The following is a 19798-nucleotide window of genomic DNA, read 5'->3' as shown; positions in this document are numbered from 1 at the left end:
TTAAAATTTTAGAAACTTGAACCGAACTTGATTATTTCAAAAAGTTAATAGCTTGAGAATTCTAATACTTATTATTTACACCCTTAAGTACTGCAAACATTGAATTATTTACCAAATAAGTAAAAATATTGATATGTTATTATTTTATGAATAATATTGAAAACATTAAATAAATCTATCAAAATCCTCATCTCCCTATCGTTTAGGATTTGGGCTTTATGGACTATTGATCTTCTTTATCCTCATTTTTATTTTGAAATAAGGCACTCACAATGCTCAGTAATTTTTGGACTTTACCAATAACACCTCCCATGATAAAGAAAGCAAATGGCAAAATGAAAAAGAAAATGGTGGTTTTATTTATACTGGGAATTTAATAATCATACTACATTATATATATATATATATATATACTTATTTTTAATTCAAATTTTACTTCTTACACCAATTAATTATATCTAATTTACCCTTACATATTAAATACATAAACTACATATTTTTACTTCTAATTCTCTTTCAAATTAACAGACGCTCTCCAACTGCCCTAATTTTAAAATCTTTCTTTCTTTATCTTCTACTTTTATAAGCAAAGCAACAAACTGGATCAAGAGTAGTTCATTTAAAAATAAAAAATAAAAATTCGAGATGTGGAAAAACGGATGTTGAGTTTGAGTTTTTTTTTTTTTTTTAATTACTCAACAAAATCTCTCTCTCTCTCTCTCTCTCTCTCTCTCTCTCTCTCTCTCTCTCTCTTTATGTTTCAAGATGTAAGAAAGCTTTTTGCTCCCTATCAATTTTGGAGGAACTCATTCAATTTTATAATTCGAATAGCATTAGAGTCATTTAGGATATGTGACCCAAATAGGTTCAAATCGTCCTAATTATTTATGCCAGACGATTTTACATATTATCATGCTTTCATTTAATTTGTATAATTAAGATAGAATTGGAGTCTTTCGTTATATATAACCCATATGGTTTCATAAAATTTGAGTTAAATATATCGAACAACATCACTTTCTCCACTATACGTAAATAGAATGAGTTCAAATTGTCTGGATATTATATACCGAATGATTTGACTTTCTCCAATATATATAATTTAAACGGGGTTCAAATTATTTGATTTATCACATTGAACGACTTCACTTTCTCCAGTATACATAACTTGGATGAGTTTAAATTGTTTGGACTACATATACCAAATGAATTAAACTACAAGATTAAAACAATTAATGCCAACAATTCATGCAAAGAAGAATAGAAATAATTAAAAAAAAAGGAAAAATAGATAAAAATATATATATATATATATAGAGAGAGAGAGAGAGAAAACAAATATAACAATAAAAAAGCTAAATACTCAAATTTTTAGAATTTAAATTGAATAATTTACTAATCATCTCTTTATTAAGATTTGTTATTTTTCCAAAAACATTATTATAATTATAATGTACATAATATATTATTTTTATTCTTTTATGTGCTTGAATATGCTTATAACCTTTTCTCAAAGATATTTTTAAAATATAAAAATGTAATTAAAATGTAGTTTAATTATTAAATTTGGAATAAAATCATTTAGAACAAGGTAATGGAGCCAGGTGCCCACCATCCCATGTTTTTTTTTTTTTTTTTTTTTTTCAAATGATATCTCTATCATCCACCGTTGAATCCTAATGATAAAAACATTAAGTCAACCTCAAATTCAAACTACTTATTGCTTTGAATATTAAAAATCAAGTTTTTTTCCCTTGAAATTGATTATCCCACACTAGAAACATAACAAGAACATCCAATTATCATTTTTTGTTTTATTTTTTTTTCTAATATACCATTTTGTCTAACTAGCAGCTGAGCACCAAATCCAGTCATATTGTAAGTGCATTTTAAGCATAAACTTCAACTCCTTAACGATCAGCTTACTTCATAAAATTCCTCTTATATTCAAAACCCTTTAAACAAAATTACATGAACTATAAAGCAACAACCCAGTATAGTAAATAAGTTAACCTTTTCTCGAGAATGCTGATGTTGCTTAGATTCATTCTTATCATCAGATTCCTCCTCGATCAACAAGGAACCGACAAGCCGTTTTCCAATGTCATCAATTTCACGTTCACCAGCACCAACAGGTAACTGTTGCCTATGTCCATCCCTGACTTCCAAATTCCCATTCTCCAAATTCATGAAAGAATCTTCAACATCCGAAACCGAAACTGAATGCAGACTGCTCCCGGATGGAGGTCCAGGACGATCAAGCTGTGCTCTGAGTCCCAATCCATTAAACTTATCACCTCTAATTCTAACAGCCTCAGCTGAAAAGACATCCCTGTTACTCACAAATTCATCAGAACTAATCTTTTCCCTATCGACATTGTGGTTTATGCCTCTCCCTCTATCTCTATTCGCAGAATCCCAATTCCCTCCTCCTTCTGCTCCTCCTATCGGCCGGCTCGGGAATCCCGGCGGCGGCGTGGTCCTAGTATGCTGTTTTCCCCTCCCACCACCACTGCCACCTCCTCCACCACCACCACCTCTTCGTTCTTGCTCCCATGAATCACAATTTCCATGCCGAACCGCATCAAGATTCGAACCCAATCGGCCATTCTATCCAACCCGTTGCTCAGCTCTTCGGGAACTCGAATGTCACTTGTAAAAGAACCGAACTTGAGCTTGTGCTCAAGTTCGTGGTTTTGGTGGACGAGATTCTGAACCATACTATTGGAACCCGGAAACCCTAGCCTCCTGAAATCGTCGCTGCTAGGGTTTGCAGGAATTTGATTCCCAGGAAATTGATGATTCGCGTGAGGAGGGAAAAGGTTATGAGGAAACCCTAGAAAGCCATTCGAAGGGAAAGGAGGGGAGACACCGAGACGTACTGGCCAGTGAGGATGATGGGGGAGATCTTGGCCGTTGGATGGCCATGATGATGGAAGCGGGAAAGGAAGGGTGGGCCCGACGGCAGCGACGGCAGGATCGAGGACGACAGGTTGAGGCGGCTGATGAGATGGCTGTGCCGGTGGCGGCGGCGGCGGAGAAGAAGAGTGAGTTTGGGGTTGGAAACGGTGGGTGTTTTGGTACTTGGGTCTCTGGAGCAAAGAGAGGAGAAACTCACCGCCGTTCGAGTCCGACGGAGGCGGCGCGTTACCCCCACTGTTCATTTCGCGCGTTGGCCGTCCGTCTCTCGTCGACTTTCGACGGTCCTTTCTATTCTCTACCTACACACTAAGGAACTCGCTCAGAGAGTGCTTCAGAACAAAAGTTTTGTAAAATGAAAATTTTTAATTAATTGATTAAATAATTAAAATTAAATTACAATTTTTAGGGAATATTATAAGGTGTAATTTAAGAACGTTTTAATTAACGCTTTTTAGCTTCTTTTTTTTTTTTTTTTTTTTTTTAAACCGTTGGATTCTAATACTTTTTAAAGGCATTAGATATAGACTGCTGCTGATGATAAAGAATCTATAAGCATATAAAACGCATGTGACATGATAAATTGATAATCAAATTTCATTTTTTCATAAGTCTTAAAATGAATTCTCTCAAATTATTTTGAAAAGAAAGAAGCTAATCTTTAAATTAAATAAATAAGTGGATCCACATGCGTACCTCAAACTTTAATTGTTCTTTTTTTTTTGGTCAATATGTATCCTTTGACTATTTGTTACAAGGCAAAAAATAATGATAACAATAAAGGGGTCCATCTTTTTACATAATTAATTTATCTTCTTCCACTGTATTTTAATAAATTTTCAAAAATGCTCTTCTTCATTAAATGTTCATTTTCGGTTAAACAATATTAAGTTATTAGGTACATCAATTAAACAATATAAATATGTTAAACTAATTAGAATTTAACATATTTTTTGTATCAAAACTGGATTTTTTGGTTATAACAGAAATAAAAAATTACTTAATTTAAGTAAAGTAGAATATATTCATAAAAATCCTTAAATTGTTTTAAATATTATCATATTAGATGAGGAATGTTTAATTGACAAAATACTTAAGCCTCGTTTATTGTAAGAAATTACAGGAATATATGATTATGGTTGGAGCCAAATATCCTTTGTCAAATAAAATTATATTTAAAATAATTAAAAATATATATATGAAAATTATAGTACATATGAGTTAATTATATTTCAATCTTTCTACCCAAAAACAAATATTATCTAAAGATGAAAAGTACATTTAATTATTATTAGTTGAAATATGTTGTTTCATTGATATATATTAAATAACAATATTGTTTAGTTGATGTATATAAGATAATTTAATATTATTTCCAACAAAAAGAAATTTTAATATTATCAAATACTTAATGAAGAAGAGTATTTTTTATAAATTTATAAATGTAGTGGAAGCCCAAAAAAAAAAAAATTTAAAAACAACGATCCATAATAAGTATTAATTTAGCCCAAGATTCTACAATTTGGATTTTGGGTTATGTAAGTTTTGTTGGCTTATGCTTCATCAAAAAAAAAAAAAAAAAGTTTTGTTGGCTTATCAATGTCCCAAAAAGTAATATGATTTTTCCTAGAAAAAATGGAAAAGAAATATGACAATAAAATACTTTTTTTTTTTTTTTTTGTTTGTTTTTGGATAATTGGAAGTAAATATATATATATATATATATATATATGACAGTTTACAGATAATTTAAAATATATATATGTATGTGTGTGTGTACGCGCGCGCGCGCAAAAGAAGTAATATATTTTAACACAAATAAAACGTGAAAGGAATTTTTGCAGGTAAAACAAAGGGCCTGTCATCGTATCTTTTCCTTAAATAAAAGCCATTTAACTTACGCCAAATATTATTGCTAAAAAAAATTATACTACTAGAAGATAATCAAAGGAGGAAAAACATACTCTTCTTCTTCAGAAAAAAAAAATAAAAATATATATATATATATATATTGTGCTACCAATGAAACTATTTACTCCATGGAAATCTTCAGCATTGTCTAACACTGAAAAATTGGAAACTACCCCAAAAGTTAAAGCATAAAAAAAGTTCGGTGGCATGGGTGTCGAAGGATTTTTTTCAGATATAAACTGTTTTTAAAATAAGTAGGGCAAGTTGGGTCTGTGGCGAAAGATCTAATTTATTTATTTTTTATTTATTTATTTTATTATTATTATTACTTTTTTTTTTTTTTTTTTTTTTTTTTTGCTACGAGAAGAAAGATCTAATTTTGCTACAGATCCTTTGTCAAAAGTATATTTAACCAAACTAAGATTAACCAGCGGTTACTTTGCGAGCAGGTAGTGACGTTTGAATAAAATTGAGGTTCTACATATCGACCGTATGTCAATCATATTGATATTGGATGATTTTTTTGGTAAGCAAACCAAGTATATATGAAAGTAGACATTCAACAACCAAATAGTTGATATATTTATATATAAATTGACTTTATTATTATATATAAATTGACAAAGTCAATTTCATATTAGACAGAGACTATATTGCTAAAGTTTCATACAAGTAGCTTCATGGTTTACATTGCATTAGCAACTCCATGGATGGTAACTTCTGCCTCAAAAGTACAAGTATTATTGACGACAAAACCATAGTTGTCGATGTAGTAGAACAGTGGCATGTATCTGGACCAACCGTGCTCATAATATGAGGCACTGAACCACTGACTATCTGCAAAACAACGACCCGACCCACCGATTCAGATAAATCACCCACCATTTGTAATACACTCTCAATAATAACAGAATTATTTATTTGTTTTTATTATTATTTTTTGTTACCTTTACTAAAGCGATTGTAATCAGAATTTCTTTGGTTTAGAACGCGCAGGGTGAAGCTTGCATATATTTTAGTGCCAGGAGGCAGAGTTGATGGATCAGAGAGAGCCAAATAAAGAGAAACATGATTGCCCAATCCATTGCCTTTTCCTTTGGGATACAGCTTCATCTTCCTGAAACAGTCAAAGTACATATGAAATGGTAATTTGAAAAAAAAAAAAAAGAATAAATCAAAGCCATATGCCTAAAATCTGGCATATTGATTTCAAAGAGAGGGAGTGCGAGAGAAAATGAGATACCACTTGTGATCTCCAGCGTTGAAAGTTTTGGAGTCAATGTTTTCTACAACCAACTTAGAAAAATTCTCAACCTTCCACACATGCTTATTCATAATGGCATCCTTAATCATTGACAGACACTGTCCTTTGCCTGTGCTTCTTTCTTTGCAGACAAAGACTTCAGCCCCAAATACACAAGAATCATCCACCAGGAACCCATTCCTCGCATCATTAAAAGCTTTAAGAGAGATGAATTTATCAAATCCCCATTCAAGCTTCAATGCGTGAAATTGTCTTTCCCTTTCCTCCGCATCTATGTATATATGAAAGAAATAGTTATTCCTATTTCTTGCAGCAAGAAAAAATAAAAAATAAAAAATAAAAAAGCAAAAACGTAGCTGAAGAAAAATAATAAAAAAAGAAGTAAGAAGTGTATTAAAAAAAGAAAAAAGAAGCATAAAGTACTTTTTTTTTTCATTCTTTTATTTTAGGAATAAAGATTATAAATTTTTTTTTATTTTTTTTAAAAAAAATAACAATTGAACTTGAAGAATTGAAATTCTATAAAAATATATAAATTAAATTTTAAAAATCCAATCAAATAAAAAATAATAACTCACAAGTTTAGAAATGCGTATTATATTCAACCATTTATTACTCCATAAACTAAACATTTACTAGATGTCAATATATGGCAGGCTTAAAGAGAAGACATGGAAAGATGGAAGAAGAAGACATGGAAAGATGGAAGAAGATATGAAAAGGCATACACTGAAGAACCATGTAGTTGTCCTCGTTCTGATCAAGCAGAAACAAGCTGAAATTAGCATACACTTGCCAACCGGTCGGGAGCGAATTTTCTTTTATCATTGCCAGGTAAACAGAAACGTGTTCTTTCACATTCCTATTCTTGTTTCCACTTGGGTACACAACCAACTTCCTGTAATTGTAAAACATATATATATATATATATATTGAGAGTATGAAAAATAGATATAATACTGAATGTCGAGGTTTATTAATATTATCCGAATCAATCCAATCCAAATGAGAAAAAAATGCATCTGTACGGTGTACCTACCATTTGTAGCCTCCTGCTTGAAATTCCCCTGATTCATATCTATCTATTGAATTCTTTGCTAGTAAGGAAAAGTTATTTATTTTGAGAGTGTAATGGGTTGGCGGTGCCACAGAGATTAATGTTGAAACACCTGCAGTTTACAAGATAAAAGATGATGAGCTAATATGAAAAAAGTTTTTGAGCTATAAAATTAAGGAGTAATTAATAGTATAGAGTTGGTTAATTATATGATAGTTTTGTTTTCTTCGCATTTTAGATGTAGAAAGAACTGGTTAGTTACCTTCTTGGACGTCAAAGCTGAGACTGCCCATAGCATAGAGATGAAATTAACCACCAACTGCCAACTGCCTAGATTGTTTGATGCAACAATCCAAAAGCGTTGTCTCCTTTTAAGGAGTCAAGGATAGAACCGCAATTTCTTTTCTTCAACATGATGATGTGGATTGCATTTTTGGCAAGGAAAAAGGTATCCATATTCTGATCTGCCTTAAAAGAATATATGCTTTATGTGTTAAGGTAATAGTTTATAATTGTCCTGTCTTCTATTGTGTCAATGAACATCGTACTATTTACATATGCTCACACAGCACAAGCCAGGCATCTATCTATCTTTGTTCTATCAACAAATTAAAGCATCTTTTAATTTGTTTTCCAAGAAAACTCACACATCATATTCACTCCTTTTATAATTTTTAACACTCCCCGCCAGTTGTGTACAAATGGGTCTATTAGTTATAAGATGGAAAATGGAGTCAGGGTTAGTAAAATAATTAATATTATATTTACTCTCAAATTAAGAAATCATTTTGGTCGTCTGTCTGTTAGAAATATTATATAAAAATATAATATACATAAAATAATAAGCATAATAGCAAGGAAATGGGGCATAAATAAATTGCAAATATTAAGCTTAAGATAATAAGCTTGGAAAATTTAATACACAGAAAGCTAAAATACATGTTATGGGCGGCCAAATTAAAAAATGCTAAACACAATATTAATATAAAAAATATATTAATAAAAAAATACTAATAAAAAGTACTTGTTAACCATAAAATATGGAAAAAGAATTTGGAATTTGAGTCCATAGCCTATGTTCTATACCATGTTTTTATGACAGATTTACTTCTCACACGTGCTCGTAAATTCAAATGTAGATATCTCCTATATTATAACAAACTAACAAAAACTTCAAAATCTTGCACCTTTGGAGTTTTTCTATGGTGAACTTGAATTCCTATATCACACCGAAACCTATGACTTGCTACAAATTTCTGGATAGACATGTAGAATGGAAGCCTAAGAGTTTCTATCAAAATTCCACACTCAAAAACTAAGAATGGACATTAATTTATACTCATCCATGAAAGGGTGAATTGAATTAACTATTTAATTCCATCAATTAATTTTGTAACATCCAAATTAATTTTATAATGTTCCAATGAATTTTTTCATATAATTTCATGACAATCAATTAAATTAAAAAATCGTTACTCATTCAATTCATCATAATGATCAAATTAATCTACCATCAATTCATAAAGGTTCAATTAATTTGCTATTAATCCAAATTATTTAGTCTCGTAAAAGTCAAGACCATTACAAATTTCATTAACCATTTAAAGGTCCTTTGTTATGGTTGTAAAATACCATTTTTTCCTACACGCCCTTAGTACATGGGCATAGAATAGAAGAACCATGGAAGCTCGACGAGAGATAGTGTTTGAAAATGCATTTTGATAAATACTTATTTTTTCTAGCAGTTTGTTAATAGATGCTTCATAAAATAAGTAGTATAATGTTTGGCTACGCATAACATAAAGTACTTTTGAATTTTTTTTGCTATTTTTATGTTTTAATTAATGCACCTAAAGCCTATTTTTTCTTAAAGTATTTATTTGGAGAAGCACCAACCAACCTTACTACTTCTCTTAGAAACACACTTTAATGCTTATGTTTTGCCAAAAAACACTTCTTAGTTTTTTGTCATATATGATTACACATACTTTTTTTTTTTTTTTTTTTTTTGGCTTGGAAGCATTTATCGGTGCTTTAAAAATATTATCAAACACGCCCAAGGAACTTACTCGGAGAGTGTTTCGAAGAAACGTTTTGTGAAATGAAAAATAAATAATTTAGACCCCGTTTGATATTAAGTACATTCGTTATTTTTTTATTTTTGTTTTTTCTTCTAATTTATGTGTAGTTTGCTTAAATCAATAGTTTGTTCATGTTAGTTGATGGTAGTTATGCATCTTTTATTACCTATAAATATAAAGAAAAAAGAAAACATAAACAGAAAATGAAACGAAACTAAAATTTATGTTGTTTTGTAGTTTTTTTTTTTTCTTTCTTAACTTTTATGTTTAATTGATATATTTATCAAACTCTAGCTATCATTAACTAACATTAATAAACTATTAAAATAAACAAACTAAACACAATTTTAAAAAAAATAAAAACAAAAATAAAAAATAAACTTATTATCAAACTGGGCCTTAATTAATTAATTAACATTAAATTATAATTTTGTGAAAATATAAGGTGTAAGAAAGTTTGTGTCAGGACCCGTCCAAAATTTCTCACCGGAATCCTAGAAAATCTCTAATCCCAGGAAAACCCTATCGGATCCTTCAATGAAAATCCGGTAGAACCTCCCCTAAGGGTTGGACTTACCAAAATTTTTCTGCACTGAAAACACACTTTTATATACACCACCTTATTCCTCCCACATTACTACAATTTAATTCCACAATTTTGCAGCACTTCAAATTAATAATAGGAACTCAGTGCATAATTAAAAAATAAATGTCCAAGACAGTATACAGATGTAATACCCCGACCCAAACCACATCGGAATTCGTGCACGTTAACAGAGGTTGACCGTTGACCGAGTGGGTCAAAAGTTGACTTTTTGTTCCAGTTGAAATTTCTAGTTGACCATGGTACCGCGGCGAAGTGCATGATGCCCCGAGTTCATAAACTAGTAGCACGTTGAAAACGGAGCTACGGTTTGAAAGTTATGGGCAAAACAAGTCGAGGTGCAAACTGTCCAAAAGATGCCGGAGTTGACTTTTTATCGTTGTATAATTTTGTTTTGACTTTTGTATGGTTGTAAAGTACTCGTCGATACGAGTTCATAGACTAGCGGCACGCTTAAATTGGACATCTGGATAAAAAGTTATGGATGTGTGAAGTTCATCGGATACCGTAATATTTTATTATATCTGGCTTAAGTGCATAGTAACGCCACGGGTCGACACCTGATTAGCCCATGTGGGTGAACAATGTCACCCACGGTGGCTTTTATTTGGCAAAAATGACTGGGAGGAGAGAGAAAGAGAGAGAGGGAGAGAGAAACGACCGGCCGCCGAAGTTGTCAAATTTTCCGGCCGATTCTTGCTACACGTGCCAGCCAGACGGGAGCACCTCTCCATTCTTGGCCAACCCTCAAAATTTTATGGCCAATCGACCGGCGATGCGCCCGGATCGGAGCGTTTTTCGGTGACTGCGATTTTTCCCTTCCACCACTGGCCACCACCGTTTGATCCATTTCCGGCCATTTTCAGGCCACACGCGCCAGTCACCCTTCACCACCTCCTTATTTCTGGCCAGCCCACTAAATTTCACGGCCACCGGACCTCCGACGAGCCGGGATTGGAGTATTTTCCGGCGAGGGGCCGAAAACCTTCAAACCCCGATCTTTTCGCATTCCGGCCTCCGTTTGCCTCACCGCCGGTCCCGTTGGAACCCTCTCCCCTCGATCTATAAAACCCCCAAAAATCTCAGCCATCGGCCACCGGACGTGCCGCCGCCGGTGACGGTTGCCGGTGACCACCAAGGCTCGCCGGGAATCACATTCCGGCAAGTACCCAGTTGCACCGCCGGTCCCTCTCCACTAATTCCGACCTACTGAATCCAAATCCGGTGTCCTTTTCCTCCAATTCACGACGGTTTGGGAGAATTGAGGAGTTGAATCCCAAAAGCTTTCCGGTGAGATTCCAGCCACCTCGGGTCCGATCTCCGGGAAGTAAGACCGGATTCGTGATCCTCGTCACTTAAACTTCAATTCGGTATATTACTCGTTAATTTTGGTTGTCGTTTGCATTCGTTCCCCGGGTATCCTTTTGGGAGTTACCCGATTAAAATATTAATATATTTTGTTGGTGTATTGTGGATGTTTTAGGTGCACGTGGGGGTAGTCGAGTTGATCCTGCGGAGGATCTTAGCTGATATACGTGCTTAAGGTGAGTGATCCACCTTTAAAAATATTTTGGACAATTAATTATATTTAATTGGTGTTTAATTGATATTTAAAATTATGCTTATGTGGTGCAATTTAATTATAATTGTGGAAAATTATTATTTTATTGTGATTTAATTTTATTTATTACACATGAGCAAGGTATTTTCGAAAATTAATTGTATCTGGATTTTTATATTATTTTTTGGGCATAATTGGTTTAAATATTTTTTAGAAAAATATTTGTTTAAATTGGTGGTTTAAATTTTATAATTATGCCCGTGGAATATTATTTGTTGGACCTCGTGTTACGAGAAAAATTATTTGTATATTGTTATCAATGGTTTCGTACTGGGTATGTTAAAGGAAAATATGTGGGATGGTAAATTTGAAAACTGATATATTTTTCACGGTGATTTTGGAAAATCGGTACGGTAATAATTAAATTGATAATTATTTTAGACGCACTCATACAGTATTGGTGTTCCGGTGTATATGTGGTTAGCGCGCAAATTATTATGTCTCCCGTGAGTTGCCATTGGACCTAGGGCAAGCAAGTTTGATATTGGCCACAGCCGCCCTCCTCCTTGGCTGGGATGATGGTTTCAGCAGCGGTACTGTCGGGACATCGAAGTGCCGTATGCAAGTTTCTCTCTTTAACCCCCCGCCAGTCGGTGCTCGGGATGCTGGGTATCGGAGGGCATCACTGGTATATGATGTGGTGCTTCAAGTATAAATTTTTGGATGGAAATTTCAAACCCCAAAGTGTTCAATATTATTTATCATATTTTATTACATTTTATTTATATTTGGGGTATTTATTTATTGTTTATTAAATTATTTGATCCCTTGGTTTTTGGGAATTACGAATAGCGGGTTTTGTGAAAATGTTTTAAAAATGGAATATTTCCAACGGAGTGAATAGTGAGAGTTTTGAGAGAAATTATTACTTTCAATTGTTTATTAATTATTTATCTATTTAATTGTTGGTATTAATTAAATTCCTTTATTTTTTATATTATTAATATTAAAAGTGTTCAGTAGATAGGGTCGCTCACTGAGATGATTAGCATTTCACGTTTTTAAATTCCGTTCCCTTAGGTGTAAGGGGTGGTAGACATTCTTCCGGAGCGAACCAAATCTCCGCCGCTATCGTAGTTCGAGAAGTACCTTTGTATTCGTTTATTTCAATTGTAATATTTCTTTCATCCTTGTTGTATTCTCTGTTAAATAGTACTTCATAAAGCTCTGTATACTGTTCTGGACACTTATGTATTATTTATGCACTGGATTACTGTTATTCCTGTGAAGTGCTGTAAAATTGTGGAATCAATTTGTAGTATGTGGGAGGACTAAGGGGATGAATTTAGAAGTATGTTTTCAGTGCAGGAAATTTGTGGTAAGTCCAACCCTTAGGGGAGGTTCTACCGGATTTTCCATTGGAGGGTCCGGTAGGGTTTCCCTGGGATCAGGGCTTGTCTAGGGTTCCGATGAGGAATTTTGGACTGGTCCTGACACAGAGCTTCATAAAGTACCATTAAGTATAGAAATTATACAACAAGCATAAAAGAAAAATTACAATAGAAATAAATGAAAATAAAGGGAACTCCTCGTAGCACGACAGCAATGAAGATTAAACTTGGTCTGGATGAACGTCTACCAATCCTTGTACCTAAGGAAACGAAATTTAAAAATATGAGATGCTAATCATCTCAGTGAGTAACCTTATCTACTGTACAATTATAATAGTAACGATAATTATAGTACACTTGATTAATTAAGAATAAATAAGTAATAAATAATAATTAATTGAAAATAGTATTTTCTCTAAAAACCCTCATTATTCACTCCGTTGGAAAGGTTTCCCTTTTAAAATATTTTCACAAAACCCAATTTTTTATGCCCCAAAAATCAAGTAATAATTAATTTAATAAATAATTAAATAATCCAAATATGAATAAAATGTAATGAAATATAATAAATAAATTTAGAACACTTGCATTAAAGAAATATAACATAAAAGAAAAAATTCAATATATAATTCATAAAATTTGATTTAATAAACTAAAATAAACAATGTCAAAAATATAATTTAAATAATTATAAATAGATGATAAAACAAATTAAATACATTTAACTTAAATACGATTTTAAAACCTTTAGGATTTGAAATTTCTATCTAAAAATTTATACTTGTCTCACCACACTATATACCAATGATGCCCTACGATACCCAGCATCCCGAGCATCGTTCGACGGGAGGTTAAAGAGAGAAACTTTTATACGGTCACTTCGGCGTCCCGACAGTGCCGCTGCTTAAACCATCAACCCGGCCATAAAGGGGGGCGACTTATGTGCACTATATAAAACTTGCCTGCCCTCGGTCCGATGGCAACTCACGGGAGATATTATAACTTGCGCACTCATCCACATATACAGTACAGAACACCAGTACTGTATGAGTGCGTTTAAAACAATTAACCAATTTATTATTAAAATACACAATTTTTCCAAAATTCACCGTGGGAATTATACCATTTTTCAAACTCACCTTTTCACATTTTTTTCTTTAATATTTCCAGCACAAATCCACCGATAATAATATACAAATAATTTTTTCCCAAATTATAAAATCAATCAAATAATATTCCAAGGGCATAATTATACAATTTGAAACCACCAAATTTAAACTAATATTTCCTTGAAATATTTAAAATCAAAACATGCCCAAAAAAATAATATTAAAATCCAAATACAATGAATTAAATGAAAACACCTTGCTCATGCATAATAAATACAATTAAATCATAACAATAATAATAAAAAATTCCTCAATAAACCAAATTTTCATTTAGCATCAACAAGCATATATATATATATATATAAAATAAAATTTTTACCACAATTATATTTAAAATTCACCACATGAGCATATTTCTAAATATCAAATTAACACAAAATAAATATAATTAATCACCCTAAAATAGTTTTAAAGGTGGGTCACTCACCTCAAGCATGTGTCTCAATCGAGATCCTCTGCAGGATCAACTCCACTACCCACACGTGCACCTAAAATATCCACAATACGCAAAACTAATTATTTTAATATTTTAATCGGATAATTCCCAAATGGGTACCCGGGGAGCGAACACAAACGACAACCAAAATTGACGAGTAATATACCGAATCGAAGCTTGAGTAACGAGGATTACGAATCTGGTCTTACTTCTAGGAGATCGGACCCGAGATGGCTGAAATCTCATCGAAAAACTCACAGATTTTAGACCCTCGATTCTCACAATCCATTAAGAATTAAGGAGAATGGACACCAGATTTGGATTCAGAGGGTCGGAATTAGTGGGAAAGGTGGGGTGGTGCAGCTGGAAACTAGCCGAAAAGTCAATTTCCAGGCGAGCCGCCGTGGTCACCGGAACCCGTCACCGCCGGCAGCATGTCCAGTGGCCACTGGCCGTGAGTTTTGGTGGAAAGGTAGATCTGGTGATGGGTAACTCAACGGGGCAGGCGGTGAGGCAAACGAGGCCGAAATAGGGAAAAATCTGGGTTTGAAGGAATCGATGCCACCGCCTGAAAAAGTCTCGATCCAGGCGCATCGGCGTCGGTTGGCTGTGATTTTTGGCTGGCCGGCAGGTTTTCAGGTGGGTTTCAAGGTGGGGTGGCACATGTAAGGAAAGGGTGGCCGAAAAACGGCTAAGCGGTGGTGGCTAGTCGGTTTCTCTCTTTAGCTCTCTTTCTCTATCTCCTCCCCTCTTTCTCTCTCCTTCCCTGGTTCACATGTTTTAGCCGGAATAAAAGCCACCCATGGGTGACACTGTTCACTCATGGGATTGGCTGAAATTGTGACATGTGGCACACACTGTTCACTCAAGCCAAATATATTAAAATATTACAATATTCGGAAAACTTCGCATGTTCATAACTTTTTAACCAGATGTCCAATTTAAGCGTGCCACTAGTCTATGAACTCGTATCAATGAGTATTTTACAACCATACAAAGGTCAAAACAAAATTCTACAACCATAAAAAGTCAACTCTCGGCACCTTTAGACAGTTTGGATCTCAACTTGTTTTGGCCATAACTTTCAAACCGTAGCTCCGTTTTCGACGTGCTACTAGTCTACGAACTCGGGGCATTATGTACTTCGCTACGGTACCACGGTCAACTAGAAATTTCACTCGGAACAGAAAGTCAACTTTTGACCCACTCGGTCAACATGCAAGAATTCCGATGTAGTTTGGGACGGGGTGTTACAGTTTGGATTAAACACTTTAGCATTTCCTAAACTGTTGGATTCAAATACTTTTAACAGCATCAGAGAGATTGCTATTGATGATGAGAATCTACTATCTAGACACATAATAGAACAAATAGAGAATCAATTATAACAATTTTTCATAAGTTTCAAAATGATTAATAAAATTCTCTCAAATTATTTTATAAAGAAAAATGCTCATCTTTAAATTAAATGGATTACTAAAATGAAATTTAATTTGTATTTTTTTTTTTATGGATGATTAAGTGGTTATACGATTAAAAATCATCGTATCAGTAATGAATTCATTGGTGTATATGTATACATTTTTAATTTGAATCAATAAATATTGATAATGAGATACAGCAAAACTCAAATATTTTTTCTATAGATTTTATTATCATATATATAATTTTTTCTATTGTTTTAATTGGTAAAAAAGGAATCCATTAATAGTAACCATTTAAATTACTACATAATAAATTCCATTAAAGATAGATTATTAGTGCTGACAAATAACATTTAAAAGAAAAAAACATATTATTCATTCTTTCAAATGATGGATTTATAATATGTAATATTCGGTAATAATACAAATATGATTGACTGTAATAAGTATATGCTCAAACAATTCAAAATCGGTTTAAAATTGGTTTGGTCTTAACTCGTTTAAATTCGATTTACCAAAAAGATGAGCAAATCAATCTTAATCAACAAATGAAGCTTATATACTATCTGAATATATCTCGAATATCTCTTGAGTAATTCGATCTTAATTAAAAATTGTAAATATCACTAATGGATGCATAGTTAATGAATATTTATTATAAAAAAAAAATTGAATACTAATAGTGAGATACACCAAAACTTAAATATTTTTCTCTAGTTGTTTTTTTTTTTTTTTTTTCAATTGATCATATATTTTTCTGTAGTTCAAATATGGCCTAAAGCGAAAGCATTTTGTGAATTTTTTTTATTTTTTTTATTTTTTTATTTTTTAAGGAACAAACTTGTTATGTTTAAGAGCTCTGTAAGATTGTAAGCTCTCAAAATTACTATAGTTTTTAGAATGGACGTATAGGTTTTAAATTTTTAATTTTTGAATATAGTTTTCCCATAACAAGCATCGACTTAAACTTTTTTCCAGAGTGACAATTATCATATCATGTAAAAACCCAAAATATATAGAATTTGAAATATTTTTTTCAAAATTTTTAATTATATATCGAGGTAACAACTTATAATTTATTTACGAAATATGAATATTATGATCTTTAAAATTAAAACAATACTTTACTTTTATCTTTCTTTGGGCCTACGATAAAAACAATATTCATTGACACAAAACATGTTCTTTTAACTATTTGTTACTTTAAAAATACAAAAATACCATTTAGAATGAAACTCAAAAAGTTACCTAAGAAAAAGAATGCAACTCGTGAGTGAATAGTGGTGCCACGTATTAAAAAAGTGGACCCACCCGTGAGTGCATAGTTCCATCCATGGGCATTTTGACTGGCTGAGAAAGGGAGGGAGGAGAGAGAGAGAAAGAGCTAGAGAGAGAAACCCAACCGGCCAACCACTGTTCACCCATTTCCAGCCACCATAACAGTACACGCGCCACCCTAGCTTGAAGCCCACCTGAAAACCGGTTGGCCAGCCAAAAATCACTGCCAACCGACCGCCGATGCACCCAGATCAAGAATTTTTCCGACGGCAGCGCCGATTACTTCAAACCCAGATTTTTCCCTATTCCGACCTCTATTTGCCTCACCGCTGGTCCCGTTGAGTCATCCATTCCCCGATCTATCTTCCCACCAAAAATCACAGCCAGTGGCTACGGGACGCACCGCCGGAGATGGCGGATTCCGGTGACTACAGCAGCTCATCGGGAAATCGACTTTCCGGCGAGTTTCCAGTTGTACCGCCCATCCTTTCCCACTAATTCCGACCCTCTAAACCCAAATCCGGTGTCCACTTTCCTCAATTCTTAACGGATTGTGAGAATCGAGGATTTGAAATCTGAGAGCTTTCCGGCGAGATTCCGACCACCTCGGGTCAGATCTCTAGGAAGTAAGACCAAATTCGTAATCCTCATTTCACAAGCTTTGATTCGGTATATTACTCATAAATTTTGGTTAACGTTTGTGTTAAACCCCCCAGGTACTGGGTATTATTTACCCGAATAAAATATTAATTTATTTGAGTTATGTAATATTGTTGTTCCAGGAGCACGTGTGTATCGTGGAATTGATCCCATGGAGAATCTTGGGTTAATTGCGTGCTCGAGGTGAGTGACCCACCTTTGAAATTAATTTTGGGAGTCAAATTAATTATATTGTGATATTTTAACATTTGAATGTTTTTATTTTATGTTAATTGTTAGATAAATTGTGAATTAAATTTTGATGCCCATATTTGAATAAATTGAAATATATCATTTTTGATAAATTATGGAAATCTAGATTTTATGACAATTTGATATTTAAAGGAATTGTAAAAGTAATATTATTTGATTTATTACGGAATTTATTTGTGAATTTATTTTGAGTAATAAAAAATGCACTTATATAAATTTATGCATTGTGAAAATTATTTTATGGCATTGAGGATTTGTGGAATTAAATTATATATGAAATTCATGTGGTTTCAATATTATTTTTGGTATGATTTGATTTTAAAGATTTCAAGAAAAATATTGATTTAAGTTATGGTGCTCTCAAAATATATATTTATGCACTTGAAATATTACCTAGTTGATTTTATGATATGAGAAAAATTATATATTATTGATGGATTTATGCTGGTGTTATTAAAGAAAAATGTGGGATGGTGAAATTGAAAAATAATATAATTCCCACGGCGAATTTTGGAAAAAATTGTGTATTTTAATAATAAATTTGGTTATTTGTTTTAGACGCATTCATACAGTACTGGTGTTCTGTACTGTATATATGGATGAGTGCGCAAGTTATAATGTCTCCCGTGAGTTTCCATTGGACCAAGGGCAAACAAGTTTGATATTGGCCATAAGCCGCCCTCCTCCATGGCCGGGATGACAGTTTAAGCAGCGACGCTGTTAGGATGCCGAAGCAACCGTATACAAGTTTCTCTCTTTAACCTCCCGCCAGATGGTGCTCGGGACGCTGGGTATCATAGGGCATCACTGGTATATAGTATGGTGCGTCAAGTATTATTTTTCAGATATAAGTTTCAAATCCTAAAGTTTTAAAGCCGCATTTAAATTAAATGTATTTAATTTGTTTTGTCACCTATTTCCAATTAGTATTTTCTAAAATGTATTTATTCATATTTTATGTCACTTATTATAGATTAATGTTTTTAAAATGCATCTTGCCATAAAAATATTATATAGATTGGTTGAATATTTCAAAATGAATATTATAGTATTTTTCTACCACTTATTTTACATGATTGTTTGTAATTATTTAAATTATATTTTTAATACTGTTTATTTTGATTTATTAAATCAAATTTTATGAATTATATATTGAATTCCAATTTTATGTTGTATTCCTTTAATGCAAGTATTCTAAATTTATTTTATTATATTTCATTACATTTTATTCGTATTTGGATTATTTAATTATTTATTAAATTAATTATTCATTGATTTTTGGGGCATAAAAGATTGAGTTTTGCGAAAATATTTTAAAAGGGGAACCTTTCCAACGGAGTGAATAGTGAGGGTTTTGAGAGAAAATATTATTTGCAATTAATTATTATTATTTACTTATTTATTCTTAATTAATAAATTGTGCTATAATTATCGTTACTATTATAATTGTACAGTAGATAGGGTCACTCACTGAGATGATTAGCATCTCATATTTTTAAATTCTGTTCCCCTAGGTACAAGGATTGATAGACGTTGATCGTCCGGGACGAGCCCGACGTCTCAGTTCATTGCCGAAAGTCCAAGAAGCATTTCCTCCCTTTTTCCTCTTCATCTTGTATTGCTTCTTTATCTGACATTGTATTAATTCCATATTTATTTGTATAATGCTCTGTATACTGAATTGGACACATTTTATTAAATACTGCATTAATTCCTTGTTATTATTTTGGAGTGCTGTAAATTTGTGGAATTAAATTGTAGTAATGTGGGAGGAATAAGTGGATGTATATA

At 32.7% G+C, this 19798-nt stretch overlaps 2 protein-coding genes across 2 annotated transcripts; both read right to left on the bottom strand.

Moving 5' to 3' along the window:
* Positions 1 to 1643: 1643 nt before the first annotated feature.
* Positions 1644 to 3164, bottom strand: LOC107432628 (UTP:RNA uridylyltransferase 1). Its single transcript, XM_060812908.1, has 3 exons — positions 2598 to 3164; positions 2014 to 2550; positions 1644 to 1676 (listed from the first exon to the last, which is right to left on the bottom strand). Exons 1-3 carry the CDS (start codon positions 3162 to 3164, stop codon positions 1644 to 1646), a joined length of 1137 nt encoding a protein of 378 aa, XP_060668891.1.
* Positions 3165 to 5412: 2248 nt separating this feature from the next.
* LOC107432629 (TNF receptor-associated factor homolog 1b) lies at positions 5413 to 7552 on the bottom strand. Its single transcript, XM_016043815.4, has 6 exons — positions 7414 to 7552; positions 7134 to 7263; positions 6823 to 6992; positions 6074 to 6365; positions 5778 to 5947; positions 5413 to 5667 (listed from the first exon to the last, which is right to left on the bottom strand). Exons 1-6 carry the CDS (start codon positions 7442 to 7444, stop codon positions 5516 to 5518), a joined length of 945 nt encoding a protein of 314 aa, XP_015899301.3. The 5' UTR covers positions 7445 to 7552; the 3' UTR covers positions 5413 to 5515.
* Between the last annotated feature and the right edge of the window lie 12246 nt (positions 7553 to 19798).

This window comes from Ziziphus jujuba, chromosome 11 (assembly GCF_031755915.1).
Source record: "Ziziphus jujuba cultivar Dongzao chromosome 11, ASM3175591v1".
In the NCBI taxonomy this organism is placed as follows: Eukaryota; Viridiplantae; Streptophyta; class Magnoliopsida; order Rosales; family Rhamnaceae; genus Ziziphus; species Ziziphus jujuba.
The sequence above is the reverse complement of the archived record's forward strand: the minus strand, read 5'-3'. Positions and strand labels throughout refer to the sequence as shown.